Source organism: Neolamprologus multifasciatus, chromosome 1, assembly GCF_963576455.1.
Source record: "Neolamprologus multifasciatus chromosome 1, fNeoMul1.2, whole genome shotgun sequence".
NCBI lineage: Eukaryota > Metazoa > Chordata > Actinopteri > Cichliformes > Cichlidae > Neolamprologus > Neolamprologus multifasciatus.
Window position 1 is genome coordinate 13,098,090 of NC_140439.1, and position 14,910 is coordinate 13,112,999.

Sequence of the window (14,910 nt, forward strand, 5' to 3'; positions counted from 1 at the left end):
TTCTGTTTCTTGAGGTGCAAGACTTCACACCTTTAAGAGTTCCTTTGAGATATGACCTATTGCAAGTCCCTGTTTTTATGTTTAGCAAGACGCTTACGTCTGCTTTTCTGCATACCTCGTACACACAGTTTAAGTTCATTGAAAGGTCGTATGTCTATGTATGGTATGGCAGGAAACACACACACACACACACACGTGCACCTACACACACAGAATACAGACACTGATGTTGTTCAGATATGACTGCTTAAGAATGTCACATGTATTTGTAATTGCATATTCATGAATGATTGCTTGTTGACAATAAAAAGGGCTGTAGCGGAGGAATCAGTCGAAGTTGGCTAAGGACAGGTGAAGGCCTGGGCTGACTTCCCTCGCGAGCCACAAAGACAAAAGAGCTCTGTCTTGCCTTGTTTTGTCGTGCAGTTATTGAGTGTCTCATCTTCCAGCGGGGTTTGTGTCTAGATAAACCCAACAATAGTTATTTAGACCAACTAGTAAATGAAGAGAAAATGTGTGTATACAACTGATGCCAAAGCAGTTTCTAACGTACTCTCCATCTCTGGACTCTGGTGGAGACAAGAATACATTTAACTAAACATCTTATAGTTTTGGACAAATAATTTAGGGACCTCCCACTGGACACTTATATTTTACAATTTAAGAAATAATAATAAAATTAAAATAAAATAAAATAAAATAATAAAAAATTTTTAAATAAAAAATTTTAATTAAAAAAAAGCATCTTTTACACCAATACTTGTAAACCTACATTCAGTCAACTTTATTAGGTACAGCTGTACAATCGTTTTCAATTGCACCATATTTTTCAGTTCAATTTCTGTGGAAGAAAATGAATAAAAGTAAATCAAACAGTGCCTGAAGTACACAACACCTCGAGAGGTTCTTCTGATTTTGTAGCTGATTTTTTTTAATCAGCTCACTGTAAAGGTTTTTCACTCTATTGTGCTGTTCTTTGAAATATTCATTTTACTAGGACCAGCAGTTGTTAAGACGTTTTTTTTCTCCACAGTCAGCCCCTCTAAAAAGCTGGTGGTGCAATAAAAGACATAATAAAATTAGGGATATATCACTTTATTTAAATCAGCCTTAGATATCGGCATTCCCAGAGCCATACCCCTCCTAACCCTAACCCACACACCACAATTGAGAAATCTGCTAATGAATCATGACCTAATCACTTCCAGTGGTATTGTCTTCAAATATTCTGAGATGTATATGCTGTCCTTTGTTATATCCTACAGTATCCTACATTGGTACTTCCACAGTTTAGTATTCAGCCTGTCCTCTTCTCTCCATCCATCTTTTCATGCAGTTGCTGATCTTTGCTGTCCAGTTTGTGTACCACTCTAAATGCCTCTAGGAACTCAGTGAAGTCTATACTGCCATCCTTATTAAAGTCAATACTCCGGGCCAGGTCATCAATGGCACTGTCGTCGATGGCAACTCCCAAGTGAGCGCTAAAAAGACGCCAAGTTTGACGAAACTCCTCAATGGAAATCAGACCTACAGGTTAAAACAAACATCACTCACGTACAAGTCAGTTTTGGCTTATTTGAAACATTATCTCGAAAAAGATTTTTTGCTTTTTATTTACCTGAATGATCTTTGTCTATGATGTTGAATATTATCTCAATGTCTGTCCTGTATCTGAACAGAGTTTCAGCCAAATTTGAAGTGACCTGAAAGATAAAAAACAGGAGTCCTTCCAGCTGTGTTTAACAGCAGTAGTGCTGGGAATATGTACTGCGAAGCTAGAAGTAACTGTACCACTGGGGGCAAAATCCCTCCTCGCAGATACAAGTTCGACATTGTAGACAAAAGAACAGGATCAGGAGTAAAATGGACTCGTTTTAAAAGTGCAAATGAGAAAGAACTGCTATGTAAAAAAAAAAATGCTGTGAAGAGCCTTTCGATAATCTGGATGTTTGTGACTGGAGTATTGTATAATAAGACAAAGGGATGTTTATATTAAGCGTATAACTTCAGATGAAAACAGGGTTTTCCTTCATCTCCTTTTTCCTTTAAGGTCATTTCTCGAGCGAATGCACGTGTTTCTTTTGTACCCCTTCGTTTCTGACCTGCGGCAGAGGAATGCCTGGTCCCATATCCTCGAAGCAGGACTGATACTCCAGGCTGCCATCCGGTGCCAGACGGGCTAAGTGTGGACGAAGCGTCCTCCACGGCAGGTCCAGTCTCAGTACAGACTCCAGAACCAGAGCCCACTCGCAGACCGACACACGACCTGAAGCAAGGCGTGTGCAAATGTAAAAACTCTCCATGTCAGCCTGGGAATCAAACCTGAATATTAAAACAACATGACATTTATAAGAAAATGGAGTGAGAAGAGAGCACCTGTGTTATTCTGGTCGTACTGCTGGAAGCCGGCCATCAGCTCGGAGCGGTGAGCAAACAGCTTCTCCTTTAAGGCTCTGAGAGCAGAGCCCTCAGCGGCTCGCACTCTGCAGACACAAACGTTAACCTAGACCAACCTTTCTTACACATTTAATAGAATTATAAAATTATGCACAAGATTTTGTCATGATTAGTTTCAGTGCTACTACCCTGAGCATTGCTTCATCGCCCCCACAGTACACACAGACACACCAGACACCCGTGTTACCTCTGTGTCAGAGTAAGTTTGCGAGTAGTCCGGCTGACTTGGTACTGGTAGAAGCGGGGCACCAGCTCTCGCCCCAGTTTGACATAGGCTCCTCGGTTGCTTCCCTCCTCGTAATAATTGGACGCAGAGAAGATGGTGATCACCTACAATATGGAAATAGACTCAACAAGGCAAAACCTTTAGACCAAGCCTATTCAAATGGCGGCCCGCGGGCCAAATGCGGCCCAGAAGTGGCCGCATTTGGCCGGCCCTGCGAGTGGCCCTGCCTGTGGTCCTGGCAGAAACACAGAGAAAACGCAAAAATTTATTCATTAATTGATTTAAAAAAAAAATTAAAAAATTAAAAATTCCTACAGCGTAGTGTAGACTGTGAATGCAACACTCCTAGTAGCCTAGCAATATTTAACCCACAATGCACCGTGATGTAAACATATTAAACAATCATCGTAATATATGATGCGACAACAGCATGTCTTTCTCACTCCTGTCGGTTTAACCCTGCCTGGACCGACAAATTACAAATACCGAGTTTAATAATCTTACAACCGGAGTTGTACTACCATGATGAGGGTCCTGTACAGCCCAAGAGAGAGCTGCAGCAGCTTCCCTTCGTGTTTACTTCTTGGCGAAGAAGAAAAGGCCTTTGACAGATTCTGAAACAGTGAAATACTGCATGCTGGCCATGGTGGATGCGGTGAAAAGTGATGAAAAAATTAAAGTAAGTGTGACATCTGCTATTAAAAACGTACCCCTGTAGGACAGTTCAAATATTCGTAGAGTAGAAGTTCTGGCGTCAGACGAGTTTGAAATGCTGTTAGATGACCTGAAGAAAACTGATGTAATGTCTATAGCAGGAGATCACAGACAGAACTGATAATGCACAGTTGTGTGTATATGTCCGTTTTTTGGATGGGAAATTGCTCGGCTTACTACCGTTAGAGGGACACACAGCTGGCGAAATAATGTTTGAGAAGATTTCAGCTCTTTTTGAGGAAAGTAGTCTGGATATGATGCGTGTCTGTATACTTGTGACGGATGGGGCTCCATCCATGGCAGGAAAAGTGAGTGGTCAGTGAAATATTTATTTTAATTTGAAAGGGAATTATCAAAATGTTTTTTTGTTATTATTATTATTATTTCAAATGTGCAAAAAATAGTTTAGTTATAGCTCCCTTTTTTTTTTTAAATGGATCTTTTGGTGTGCATTTGTGAGAGGTCACCAGATTTACAGGGGAAAAAGAATAAAAAAAATACTTGTTTTTCAATACAGTTGTGTGGATTTGAAATTGATCATGATCTGCTGCTTACTGGCTTAAAAAAAAATATCTGGCCCAGATAAATTCCTCGGTTTGAAAATCTGGCCCAACTAACTTCGTAGTTGAATAGCCATGCTTTAGACAGTGAACAACATTTTTTAGAATTTTTCAGAATTTCTTTTTAAATTTTTTGGAATTTCAATGTACTTTATTTGAAATTATAATGTAATTATATTTACCTACAAATACCTAAAGGTAGGCACACTAGAATAAGAGGTAACAAGTCAGTGCTTCAGAGGAAATTACTATACTGTGAGCAAATTTAAGTACTGTGAAATTTATCTGAAAAACAAACAATATTTCCTCATCTTACATTGTAAATATGTTGTATTTTTCATGGTGTTGGCGGTATTATGAAGTGGATTAATCTCGTCTTTTTACATCTTTACGAAGTATTCATAATGTTGATGCTCATGATGAATGTTTTATTATTAAACTGTCCTTTTACTTTTCCAATATAAATGAAATGACTGTTCCGCCTTAACGACTTACAAGGAAAATTCTCAGGCCTATGTGACCTTATGATGGAGCCAGAGTTAAGCCACTCCATAACACGGCTGGTCCCCCTAAATTGTACAATGTATACAAATACTGTTTGTTTTTCAGCAAAATTAAAGAAATGATGCAGTACAAAATTACTTTAGAAGTACTTAAAATGACATACAGTCCTTTCCTGTACTATATCTAGAATTTAGGCACGACTAAAATTACTTATGCAATACTTAAATGTAATTACATTGTAATTATTGCTTTAATATAAAATACCTTACGTTATACAAAGTTTAAAGTTCCTCATGCGCTATTTAAAATTACTTAGACATTCATTATAATTATTTAAAGAGTACTTATATTTGCTTAGAGTACCCTCTTACCCGAGGGTACCTACACTTAACTGTAATTATAATTACAGTGAAATTCCATTTAATTAGAGGGGAATTAAGCCCTTAGTCTAGGCTGTATTTTAAAGTGTTAGTGACACTTTTAAATGAAATGATTGCACCTTGTGTACCTTTCCATTGTGACAGAACTCGTATCCTTCTTGTTTGCACTCATGTGAGCGGATGAGCAGCTGGAGTCCGTGTTGGAGCAGTAGTCTCTGGGTGACATCAGGGCCAAAGTAGCAGCCTCCACCTCTAAAGGTGTTGGGACTGCAGCCATCTTGGATTTTAGGGTCACTCCACAATATATCCACTATCTGCTCCAGAGTAAAGCAGATGAAAGTGTTGACCAAGACAAAGAAGGAGCTCATCAAATGAGCAGATTATTAAACAGTGTTAATGTGTTCTCTGCTCCTCTCACCTGCTTCCATTCCTGCTCATGCTGCGAAGGTGACGGGAGGGGAACGGAGGACAGAGAGTCCAGGAAAGGCACTTGGAGGACGTTAACAGAGTAAGGCATGCAAGGAGAAGATGGAAAAGCATGCGGGGAGAGGCAGGATGGGGTTCGAGGAGAGCAGAGTGAAGAGGATGACGAGGAAGATGAGGAGGAGGAAGAGGTGGAGGCGGCGCTGTCTTGTCGGCTGAGCCTGCACCGCTTCTTCCTAGAGAAAAAACAAATGGCGGTAGAAAAGAGGCCCTGTAGCTGTTAACAGGAGCTAACTGCACACGGACCTTACTACATAAAAACACATGTGAGTGTCTGTGGGCTGCGGTCACACCTCGTGTTGGGTGTCCTTTGGTTCTTGTTTTGACTGCGACTGCTGCTGGGACGAGAGCTGTCTGTGGATCTCGTTCTTTTGGTCTGTCTGCAGGACTGACTGATGTCCAGGTGCTCCAAACTGCACCTGGGAAATCTCAGGGCTGATTTCACCTACAAGAGGAAGGAATGGGAGGTAGCAGTGAGGTGGAAACAACGTGCTGACAAACAGCAAAACGTGAAGACAGAAAAGTAACATAAAAAAAGGGTGAAAAAAAAAGGTATATACACATCTTTAGTGCAGTGCTTAGCAAATACTAAAGGAGTATTTTAATGTAAAAAATAAACAAATAAATCAATAAAATCCACCTTAATGATAACTTTCATACATATTAAAGCATTCTCTGAAATACCTGTGATGACCATTCATGCTCTGTGCTTTCTGCATTTTAAGAGAATAAATGCAATAATTTATTCAAATACAATTTTATTTTTGTGTCATTTTCTTTCAAAACCAAGTCCATCATTCAAAATAAAAACAAATAATAAATAATAATAAAACAATAAAATAGCATAGGTACAGGACAGTGTTGAAGGTTGCCATATTAGAAGCATTTAAACATCTTTTTGCAATTGTCTGAGACACGCCAGAAGAAAAGCTCTGTGAAATGGAAACTTCGTGAACGTCACCTGAGCACCAAACAGTGAAGCAAAGTCAAACTACTTTGTATTGGTCCTGCAAAATAAGGTGAACTCTCACAAATTGTGTCTCTTAATCCCTGTGCATGAATTTCCTACTTTTTTAACCCTTCTGCTGGAAACCTAGCCTCCGGTTTGCTGCTTCATTATTCAGCTAATCCTACCGTGAAACACTGCAATGTCACAGAAACCTTCAAAATTTGTCAGGCTAAATATTTTGTTTTTTTATCAAGCAGGAGTCCATTAATCGGACTTGGAGTAGCAATCTTGAATGCAGATTGATACCATAATAAAAGCCCACAAACTGGGGTTAAGGTGGGCTGGAAGTGTCTGGAAAGGAACTGAGGCACTTTAGATTAATGAGCAATTAAATGTGTCTGCTTACACCATCAACACATCCCTTTTTACCTCTCATCTCTGTGATGTGTTCAAGGTGCAGATGTGACTATAGTTTGTTCATGATGGCCTAATTCAGAATCTAATCAGCGCTATAGAGGAGGAGTGAGCATAAACAGAGTAATCATGCAGGGAATTTCAAATGCAACTTTTCAAACAGTTTAACAAACACACAAACAGGTGAACTTTACAATGATGCTGTATGTTGGACTGCAAAGCACACTTTGCTTTTGTTTTCAGTGTTTGGTTTCATCAAGGACACCAGATTTATGGTGCTGATTAGATTCACTCACCAAATTCCACTTTTTTTAACTTCTACTTTTTACCAGCTTTATGTTGTCGAGGGGTTGGAAATCAGCCAACCAGCTCACAAACATCTGCTTAGATCTTGATGAATTCAGTTGGCTAAATCCACAAGGAGCAGTGAATATTGGAACAGCAGCAGAGGCCAGCTGATTATAGGTAGCAGACAAATAAAATTTAACTAGAGCTTATGTGACTGATATCTATCATACACATCACACACAGAATCACACTACTCAGGGTTTAGCATCTTGCTAAGGATGCTTCGGCACACAGACCGGAGGAGTCCGGGATCGATCCGCTACCTTTCCAGTGGGTAAAAGTCCCATTTCACCACCTGACCTACAGCCACCCCTACAGGGAAGTAAGGAAAGTGATGCCTTTCTCCACACCGCACTCCGACACCCAACCTTAGGGTCTCCCCACCTGCCAAATCCCATTTTAACCCCTATTCACACAGTAGCTGGCCTAGAAAGAAGCTACTCGAATAACTCTAATAACGGAGCCTTGCAGCTGTTACCGAGAAGCTGCTGAACCAACTCTACAACATGTCTCAATATGCGTCTCAGGAATCTGACTCCTGTTGCTGGATAAAACTACAAACCACTTTTTTCCACGCTGCACACAGCTACATTGTTGTGTGGTGGGTATGAGTGCGTCAGCATGTAAAAAGTTGTTTTTTCTGACCCCTGGTGGCCAAAGCTGATTGATTCCGCTGACCTTGTGTCTCTCTATGGAGCTCAGGAAGTCTAAGTCAGTCTGGTCTGAAATCCCTCCGTGAACGATCAGAATCTTTTCGTCTATAACTGTTGCGATGGGCAGGAGGCTGAAAACATCCTGAAACAGCTGAAGGATCTCACGGCCATGAGTCTGCAAACAGGCGAGAACAGTAATTTAAAATAAAAATCAGCTGTGACAGTCACCAAGCTGCAAAGTGCTTACTGAGTTGTGGACATAAAATCAGACTGACGGCATGAATTTGGACTTTACCTTGTACTTCTGCATGACTTCCTTTGTGAACCCGTATCTGAAAAAAGAAAACCACAAACCTTTAAACCCTGATACTCTATTCTCCCCGTGTTCATGGTGAACCTAGACAGGTAAATATTTTTTACTTCACCCTTTTCTAAACTTGCCTGAGGTTCATTATGTGGTCTTCATGGTTTCCTCGGTTCAGGTGCATGTAGTCTGGGTAAAGCAAAAGGAAGGCAAACAGCAGGATAACCACTTCAACTGACTTTTTTCCACGGTCCACAAAGTCCCCATTAAACACGTACAGTGTCTCTGCAGAGGGAAGGCCATTCTGAGAAAAACAAAAACATGAAAACAGTCAGACCTTCAGCTTTTACTTATTTAACCATCTGAGGTTTGTTGTCATAGAAACTCCCCCTGCAATGACCCTACAGTCTAAAAAATGACTGATGCGTGTCAGTTAGTTGTTCTTTGCTCTCTGACGGGCAGAAGAATTTATTAAAAAAATAAAAATTACATATAGTGACTGCTTAGGGTTTAACTGCAGATGGTCTTTTATTTATAAAATATCTACATGAAATCTGATATTGCTATGAGGTAGATGATGCACGAATGATGCTTAAGAAAGCTGTTGTACGGGCAGCCTTACCTTATAAAATATAAGTAGTAAGTCATCAAGTCGTCCGTGCAGATCACCTGTACCAAAAGAAAAAAGTCACTGCAATCAAGAAACTAAAGTCCTGTTGCTTTATGGGTTTACAGAAGTGGTCTAAAACTCCCTAATCATAAGGATTGCTCCACCTCAGCCTTATGAGTGTGTGTTTTCATTTTTGTTACTCAAGTATTCTTGAGTTTAATGACATGCAAAGGTAGGGGGAGGAAAGCTGTGCAAGAGGAGTCAAGTGGCTGATCAGTGTGCAAATAAGTAGGACTTACCTTTCTTGGGAAGCTGCCAGTAAGATACAATCAACTGTTTTTAAACAACACCATCTCTCATTTAAAAACTACAGAGATCATTCATTTGGTCTGTGCTTCACTGATATTAAAATAGATATTTTTTATTGTCCTCAAAACGTATAATTTTGAATCTTAAATTAACAAGAGACACTGAGACCCACCACATATAGTGATCTCTTTGTAGTAGGATGTCGACAAGTGGACTATGTTTGGCATCTGTTTGAGGAGCTTTTTGGTCTCATACAGCAGCTGGAGAACATATCTGGCATGGAGAGTCTGTGTGGAAAAAAGCAGTGAGCACCCCAAATCTAAACCACCAGACAATCAGATGTTTAAGAGACAAAGTGAAAGGCTCATATTTGGTACCTGCTGATCCTTAAACGCACTCAGGAGCGCATTTGTATCAGCGACGGAGAGAGGAAATGATAATCTAGGTCCGGTGTAGGACTCTGGAACATGGATCAAGTTGTAGCAGGTTTCTCTGTCTAACCATGGGTCCACCACTGGATCCAGCAGCTGGGAGATCAAGTCTGAAACGCAATTTACATATCATATAATTTATTTAAAATGAAAGCTAGATGTACACAAACATGAAATCTTATCTTTCTCAAGAAAAAAAATGAGTAAATGGTATATATCTTGTACGTTTTCCTCTATCCTCACCTTTACATCCTTTAAATCAAAAACAGGAATGCGCAATATTTGGTTATATGAAAAAATTATATAACAGCTTAAAAAACCTCAGCTATCAATCCTGGTAAATCCACTGTTGTTAATGCCAGCTCACGAGAGATGATGGCTTAGCTGATGCCCTTCTAAGCACCCCAGTGCAAAATGTTTTCTAGGTGGCGCTTTTTAACCTGCTTTAACATGACTATAGGTGCAGCACATCTGCAAGCTGCTTTGCAACCCACCCACCACACAGCTCTTCTTTTTCTGACTTAATCAATGATAAGCTTGTCATCAACAATTTCTATTTTGTCTGTACTGGGAGTGTATTGTTGCTTCCCCCCCTCTCTCTCATATACAGGTGCTATACTATAATCTCATATACAGGTAATATAGGATATACTAAATATTCTTCTCATATTTGAGACCTCACTGAAGTTTCAAATATAAAAACAAATCCCGACAGCCTTTAAATTATGCAAACAAGCAGTGCTGGGACAGATGTCTACCCAGAGGCCCATATCCCTCTCCTATTGTGTTATTTCCTCTATAGTGTCTCTGACAAACAAATATAAAAACACAGATCCTGTACCTAGTAAACCGAGACAGCAGAGTCTGGCCTCTTTGCATCCCTTATGTAGACTTAACGTAAAACCCATGAAGAGGATGTTCAGGAGATGATGAGCAAAAAAGGGTTTCCCTGAGGATTAGCTTGTCAATGAAACATTATGCTTTTGAGCTGGAAGAGCGGGTCAATACACACTTAAGCCACAGCTGTTTCAGTGCACCACACCGACACATTGGCCTCCGCATTCACAGTAGTTGCTAAGCAACAGGGTATATGCAATGGGTTTCCTCGTCTAGATCAAAATATCTAAAGTACAGTGGCATAACAAACAAAATGGTGTTAATTTAAACAACGGGGGTGTTGGAAAAGTTAAAAAGAACAATCATTAAACACCAACTGATAAGAAAACGAATGTTTCTTAAAATTAGGCACATTTATTTAGCTGCTACAGTGTGATAAGTTTGTCGTTTCTGCATACATTAAAACCCAGTGAGATCCTGTCTACATAGCAGGACTAGGAAATTATATTTTATTTCAAAAGGAAGCAAACATTACTTCAGCAGTTCCAAATATTATAGGCAAAAATCTAAGTTTTAGACATGCAAAATAATAATAATAATAATAATAATAATAATAATGATACACCCTTTTACGCTGTAGATATGAGAATTTTCTCCCCTAACCTGGCCCATTCCCATTCAGCTGAGTGAAGTTGTCCAGCATGAAAGTGAAGAAACTAGAGAGCTGAAAAACCAAAAAGAAACACATGTTTAAGCTTTATGATACTTCTGAAATTTGCAAAATAGATGCCTGTAGTGAGAGACACCTGTAGCTGGTCTTGTTCCCCGGCGTATTCAATAGACTGAAAGATGTTCCAAGTGTACCTGCGTCTCATCTCAAGACGGGCCATGTAGCGCCGGTACCATCGCTGGATCAAAACAGCTGCCTTCATAGCTGCAACAAAATGTTGTATTTTTTATTTACAGGCTAAACATGTGCGAAAATACCAGCCACTCTATTAGGTACGCCTCTTCAACTGCTCATTAACACAAATATCTAATCAACCAATCAAATAGCAGCAACTTAGTGCATTTAGGTCAAGATGACCTGATAAAGTTCAAACTGAGCATCAGAATAGAGAAGAGAGGTGATGTAAGTAACATGGCATGGGTGTTGGTGACAGACGGGCTGGTTTGAGTATTTAAGAAACTGTTGATCTCTGGGTGATGCCAGAGCTCAGAGGACAATGGCCAGACTGCTTTGAGCTGATAGGATGGCAACAGTAACTCAAATAACCACTGGTTACAATCGAAGTATGGAGAAGAGCATCTCTGAAATAGACGGGCTACAGGTGGCATTCCTGTCAGTTAGGAACAGGAAGGCTGAGGCTACAATTCAAGGATCACAAAAATTGTATGATAGCAACATGCTACATGCTGAAACATTCAAATTGTACGGCTAAAATTAGTACCCTTGTGATGGCTGCTTCCAGGAAGACAACGCACCATACCACAATGCTCAAATCCCAGCTCCCTTGGGATGTGGTGGAACAGAAATGTCACATCATGGATGTGTAGCAGATGAATCTGCAGGTACTGTGTGATGCTATCATCTCAGTATGGATCAAATCTCTGAGCAAGGTTTCCAGCACCTTGTTAAACCTATGGCATGAAGAACTAAGGCAGTTCTGAGGGCAAAAGGCGTACCTAATAAAGTGCCCAGTGAGTGTATGTAGTAGCAAACAAAGATGAAAACAGATGAAAATGAAAACGTCTTTTTTAGCTGTCTCCATCTCACCCCATCTCTAGCATCGTCCTCCATCACACCAACCCTCTGGACCCTCCTTCACTACACACATGACCCTTCTGTGGTCTTCCTCTTTCCTACTGCCTGGCAGCTCCATACTCAACTTTATCCAATATATCCACCATCCCTCCTATGAACTTGTCTGAACTATCTCATCCTCGCCTCTAACCTTGTCTCTACTCAACCTGAGCTGTCCCTCTGATGTACTCATTTCTAATCTTGTCCATTCTTGTCACTCTTAATAAAATTTTTAGCATCTTCAACTTTGCCATGTCCAGTTCCACCTCTTGTCATTTTGTCAGCACCACCGTCTCCAAACCATACATCATAGCAGGCCACAAATCACTCCTGACATTGTGCGCTGTCCATTGCTTTGCATGGCTGAACCCAAATGTTTAAACTTGTGCGTCTTTACTACCTGTACTCCTTGCAGCTTCACTGTTACACCTTTCTTCCTCTCATTCACACACGTATTGTCTTGCTTCTACCTACTTCCCCTCCTCTTCTCTCCAGTGCATGCCTCCATTGCTCCAGGCTCCACCTGCTCCCTCCTCTCATTACAGATCATAATGTCAGTGAACATCATAATGTATGCAGACTCCTGTCTGAGCTTCATCTCTCAGCGAGTCCATCACCGCTTTGAACAAAAAGGGGCTCAGAGCTGACCGCTGATATAATCCCACCCCTACCTTGAACCCTTGTGTCACTCCTACTCCACATCTCACCGTCCTCACATACTTCTCTGCCTCTCCTTACTTCCTCATACAGTCCCTCTCTAGATCCACAAAGAGAAAGTGAAGCTCCTTCTGACCTCCCCATACATCTCCACCAGCACACTCAAAGCAAACATCCCATTTGTAGCGCTCACTCATAGCGTGAAACCATACTACTGCTAAACCTTGCTTCAACAACTCATACCTCAGATGCCTATGACTCTTCAGCTGTTATTTACCCATTGTTTTCTTTTTAGTTCTACAGAACTCCACAGGCCACAGAAATCCTCCGTTACTCTTGCAAAATGTAAAAATGCAGACAGACAAGCACACAAACACAGATACACATGCCACATGAGTAAAAGCCTGGCAGTTAAGGATGAGCGGGGTCTTACTCAGAGCCGGGCTGGGAGTCTTAACTGGTTCATCTGCATGAAGGGAAAACTACAATTCAGCGAGAAAACGTGAAACGTGTAATTGAATAAAACTGTGAAAATGAGCATACACACACACACACACACACACACACACACAATATGAGAGATAACAAGACACAAGGGAGGTCGTGTGCAACAGTGGGATTGGGAAAACTAAGCAAATTAAACAAGCTTCTGGGAGCAGCAGCACTCATTAAAGAGAAGAAAAGACAGACTGCAAAGGAGGGAAAGCATCATCTGTCAAAATCAGAGGCACATTTACTGCAGCAAAAAAATAGCTATCATCACCTTGCTGCAGCAGAACAGGTTAGTAACTTACTAAAGCATAGAATTACAAAATGCCTTTGCATAAACACAAGCACTCAGTAACACCTGGAGTACACCCTGCAATTTAGGTGAACTGACTGCAGTCATTTTTAATAAGGGGCAACTGTATGTGTCTGATGTGTAATCATTTATTAAACTATCCTGTACTTGAGTAATGGGAAATAAAAGTCTCTGTAAGGGCCCAGAAACAGTAGAGGTGGGCGGATACATTAAAAAAATATCGATATTATCACTGGTATCCGTATTGGTACAAACACGATGGGATCGATACTTTGCTTTAATCTTCTTTGTTCAGTATGTAGCTCACTGAATTATGTTAATCATTTGCTAAGTCGCTGCTTTTCCCTACATAAGTTCTTTATAAGTTAAAAGTATTGGTATTGGTAACATTGGCAGTGTATTTACTTAGTATCGGATCTATACTAAAATTTGCAGTATTACACAGCACGAATAAATATGCTGTTTAACATCACGTGAGCTTTGCTTTCCAATTAGTGTTTAACACCTAGGGGGTGTTTTGTGTGTGTGACGTCTTTGCATGTGGGTTTTTCCCACCTTTCACAGGAGGAACAAATCTCTCTGGGGACAGTATATTTTGGAGGAGGGGGGTGGGGAGACAATAAAAATCCCAATATCCAGTGTACTTCAGCATTAAACCACCTACACATGCTTACCCTGCTCCAGTGTTTCTCCTTGCTTTTCTGTGGCGACAGAGGTGCCACATCCCATGATGGCTAACAGAGAGGGTCCAGAAGGGCTCACATTAGCCGCTTCTTCCAAAGCTGTTTGGTGGTATTTGGTGACATGACACTGATTGATATGAGAACGTGCTCCCTTTATAGAGACACATCGTTAAAGCAGTACTCGATTATCACGTTGCCTTCAATGTATTCAAACAGTGCAGGATTGGCTTCAACTTACAAAAATAAAACAATACAAAAAAAGCAACAGTAAGAATTATCCTGCTAGTTAATAGAGTTAAATCATACCAAAATAAAATAAAAACGCTGCTCATTGTCTTACTGTGCGTTACCTTTTAGGACAGCATCGTATTCCAAAGAGGTGTTTGTTAGGCAAAAATCATCAGTTCAAACCTACCTGTAGCTCTTATCCGCGCGACAGGGTCATGCAGTTCATTCATACCAATAATAATAAAATACGGTTGCGCGCTATATTCCCTTATTAGCTTATGGAATCGATTTTAGCGTAAAAACGGGTCGATATGAGGACTCTGGAGCGTTTCCGGAGCAGCTTTACATGCAACAGGAGCTACTGGTGCAGGAGGAGAGCTCACAGAAGAGGCGGAGGCATCAGGTGGAGTGAAACCTCAACCCGGGAGGGGCCGGTGTTTGACGAGTGGGAAGTCTCGTTTTTCCTTTGACAGCGTTTTAAGTTTTCAGATGCAGTTTAATTAGCTTGTTAACCAAGTATGATAAGAAAACAGTGTGTATTCTAACTTCTGTCCTCC

General features: G+C 40.5%; 1 protein-coding gene across 4 annotated transcripts; it reads right to left on the reverse strand.

The window, feature by feature from the left end:
• Positions 1–745: 745 nt before the first annotated feature.
• ppef1 (protein phosphatase, EF-hand calcium binding domain 1) lies at positions 746–14,896 on the reverse strand. 4 transcript variants are annotated; one of them, XM_085166670.1, is made up of 19 exons: positions 14,541–14,895; positions 14,117–14,224; positions 13,074–13,106; positions 10,986–11,113; positions 10,843–10,903; positions 9,289–9,452; positions 9,084–9,198; positions 8,615–8,661; positions 8,130–8,296; positions 7,984–8,020; positions 7,714–7,863; positions 5,618–5,769; positions 5,260–5,500; positions 4,970–5,155; positions 2,645–2,787; positions 2,377–2,483; positions 2,103–2,266; positions 1,619–1,703; positions 746–1,527 (listed from the first exon to the last, which is right to left on the reverse strand). In XM_085166670.1, the coding sequence occupies exons 1-19, from the start codon at positions 14,581–14,583 to the stop codon at positions 1,298–1,300; spliced, it is 2,361 nt and encodes a 786-aa protein (XP_085022796.1). In that variant the 5' UTR covers positions 14,584–14,895; the 3' UTR covers positions 746–1,297. The 4 variants fall into 4 exon arrangements, with proteins under 4 accessions (XP_085022796.1, XP_085022813.1, XP_085022805.1 ...); XM_085166687.1 differs by having other exon boundaries at positions 14,117–14,276; XM_085166679.1 differs by lacking the exon at positions 13,074–13,106 and having other exon boundaries at positions 14,541–14,896.
• Between the last annotated feature and the right edge of the window lie 14 nt (positions 14,897–14,910).

What these genes read in the sequence shown, in the direction of transcription:
- ppef1 (XM_085166670.1), bottom strand. Translation starts at nt 14,583, where the DNA reads ATGAATGAACTGCATGACCCTGTCGCGCGGATAAGAGCTACAG. An exon ending in GCTGAATGGGAATGGGCCAG is followed by an intron (nt 9,453 to 10,842) that starts GTTAGGGGAGAA and finishes ATTGCGTTTCAG; the next exon opens with ACTTGATCTCCCAGCTGCTG. An exon ending in CAAAGAGATCACTATATGTG is followed by an intron (nt 8,662 to 9,083) that starts GTGGGTCTCAGT and finishes CTTTTGGTACAG; the next exon opens with GTGATCTGCACGGACGACTT.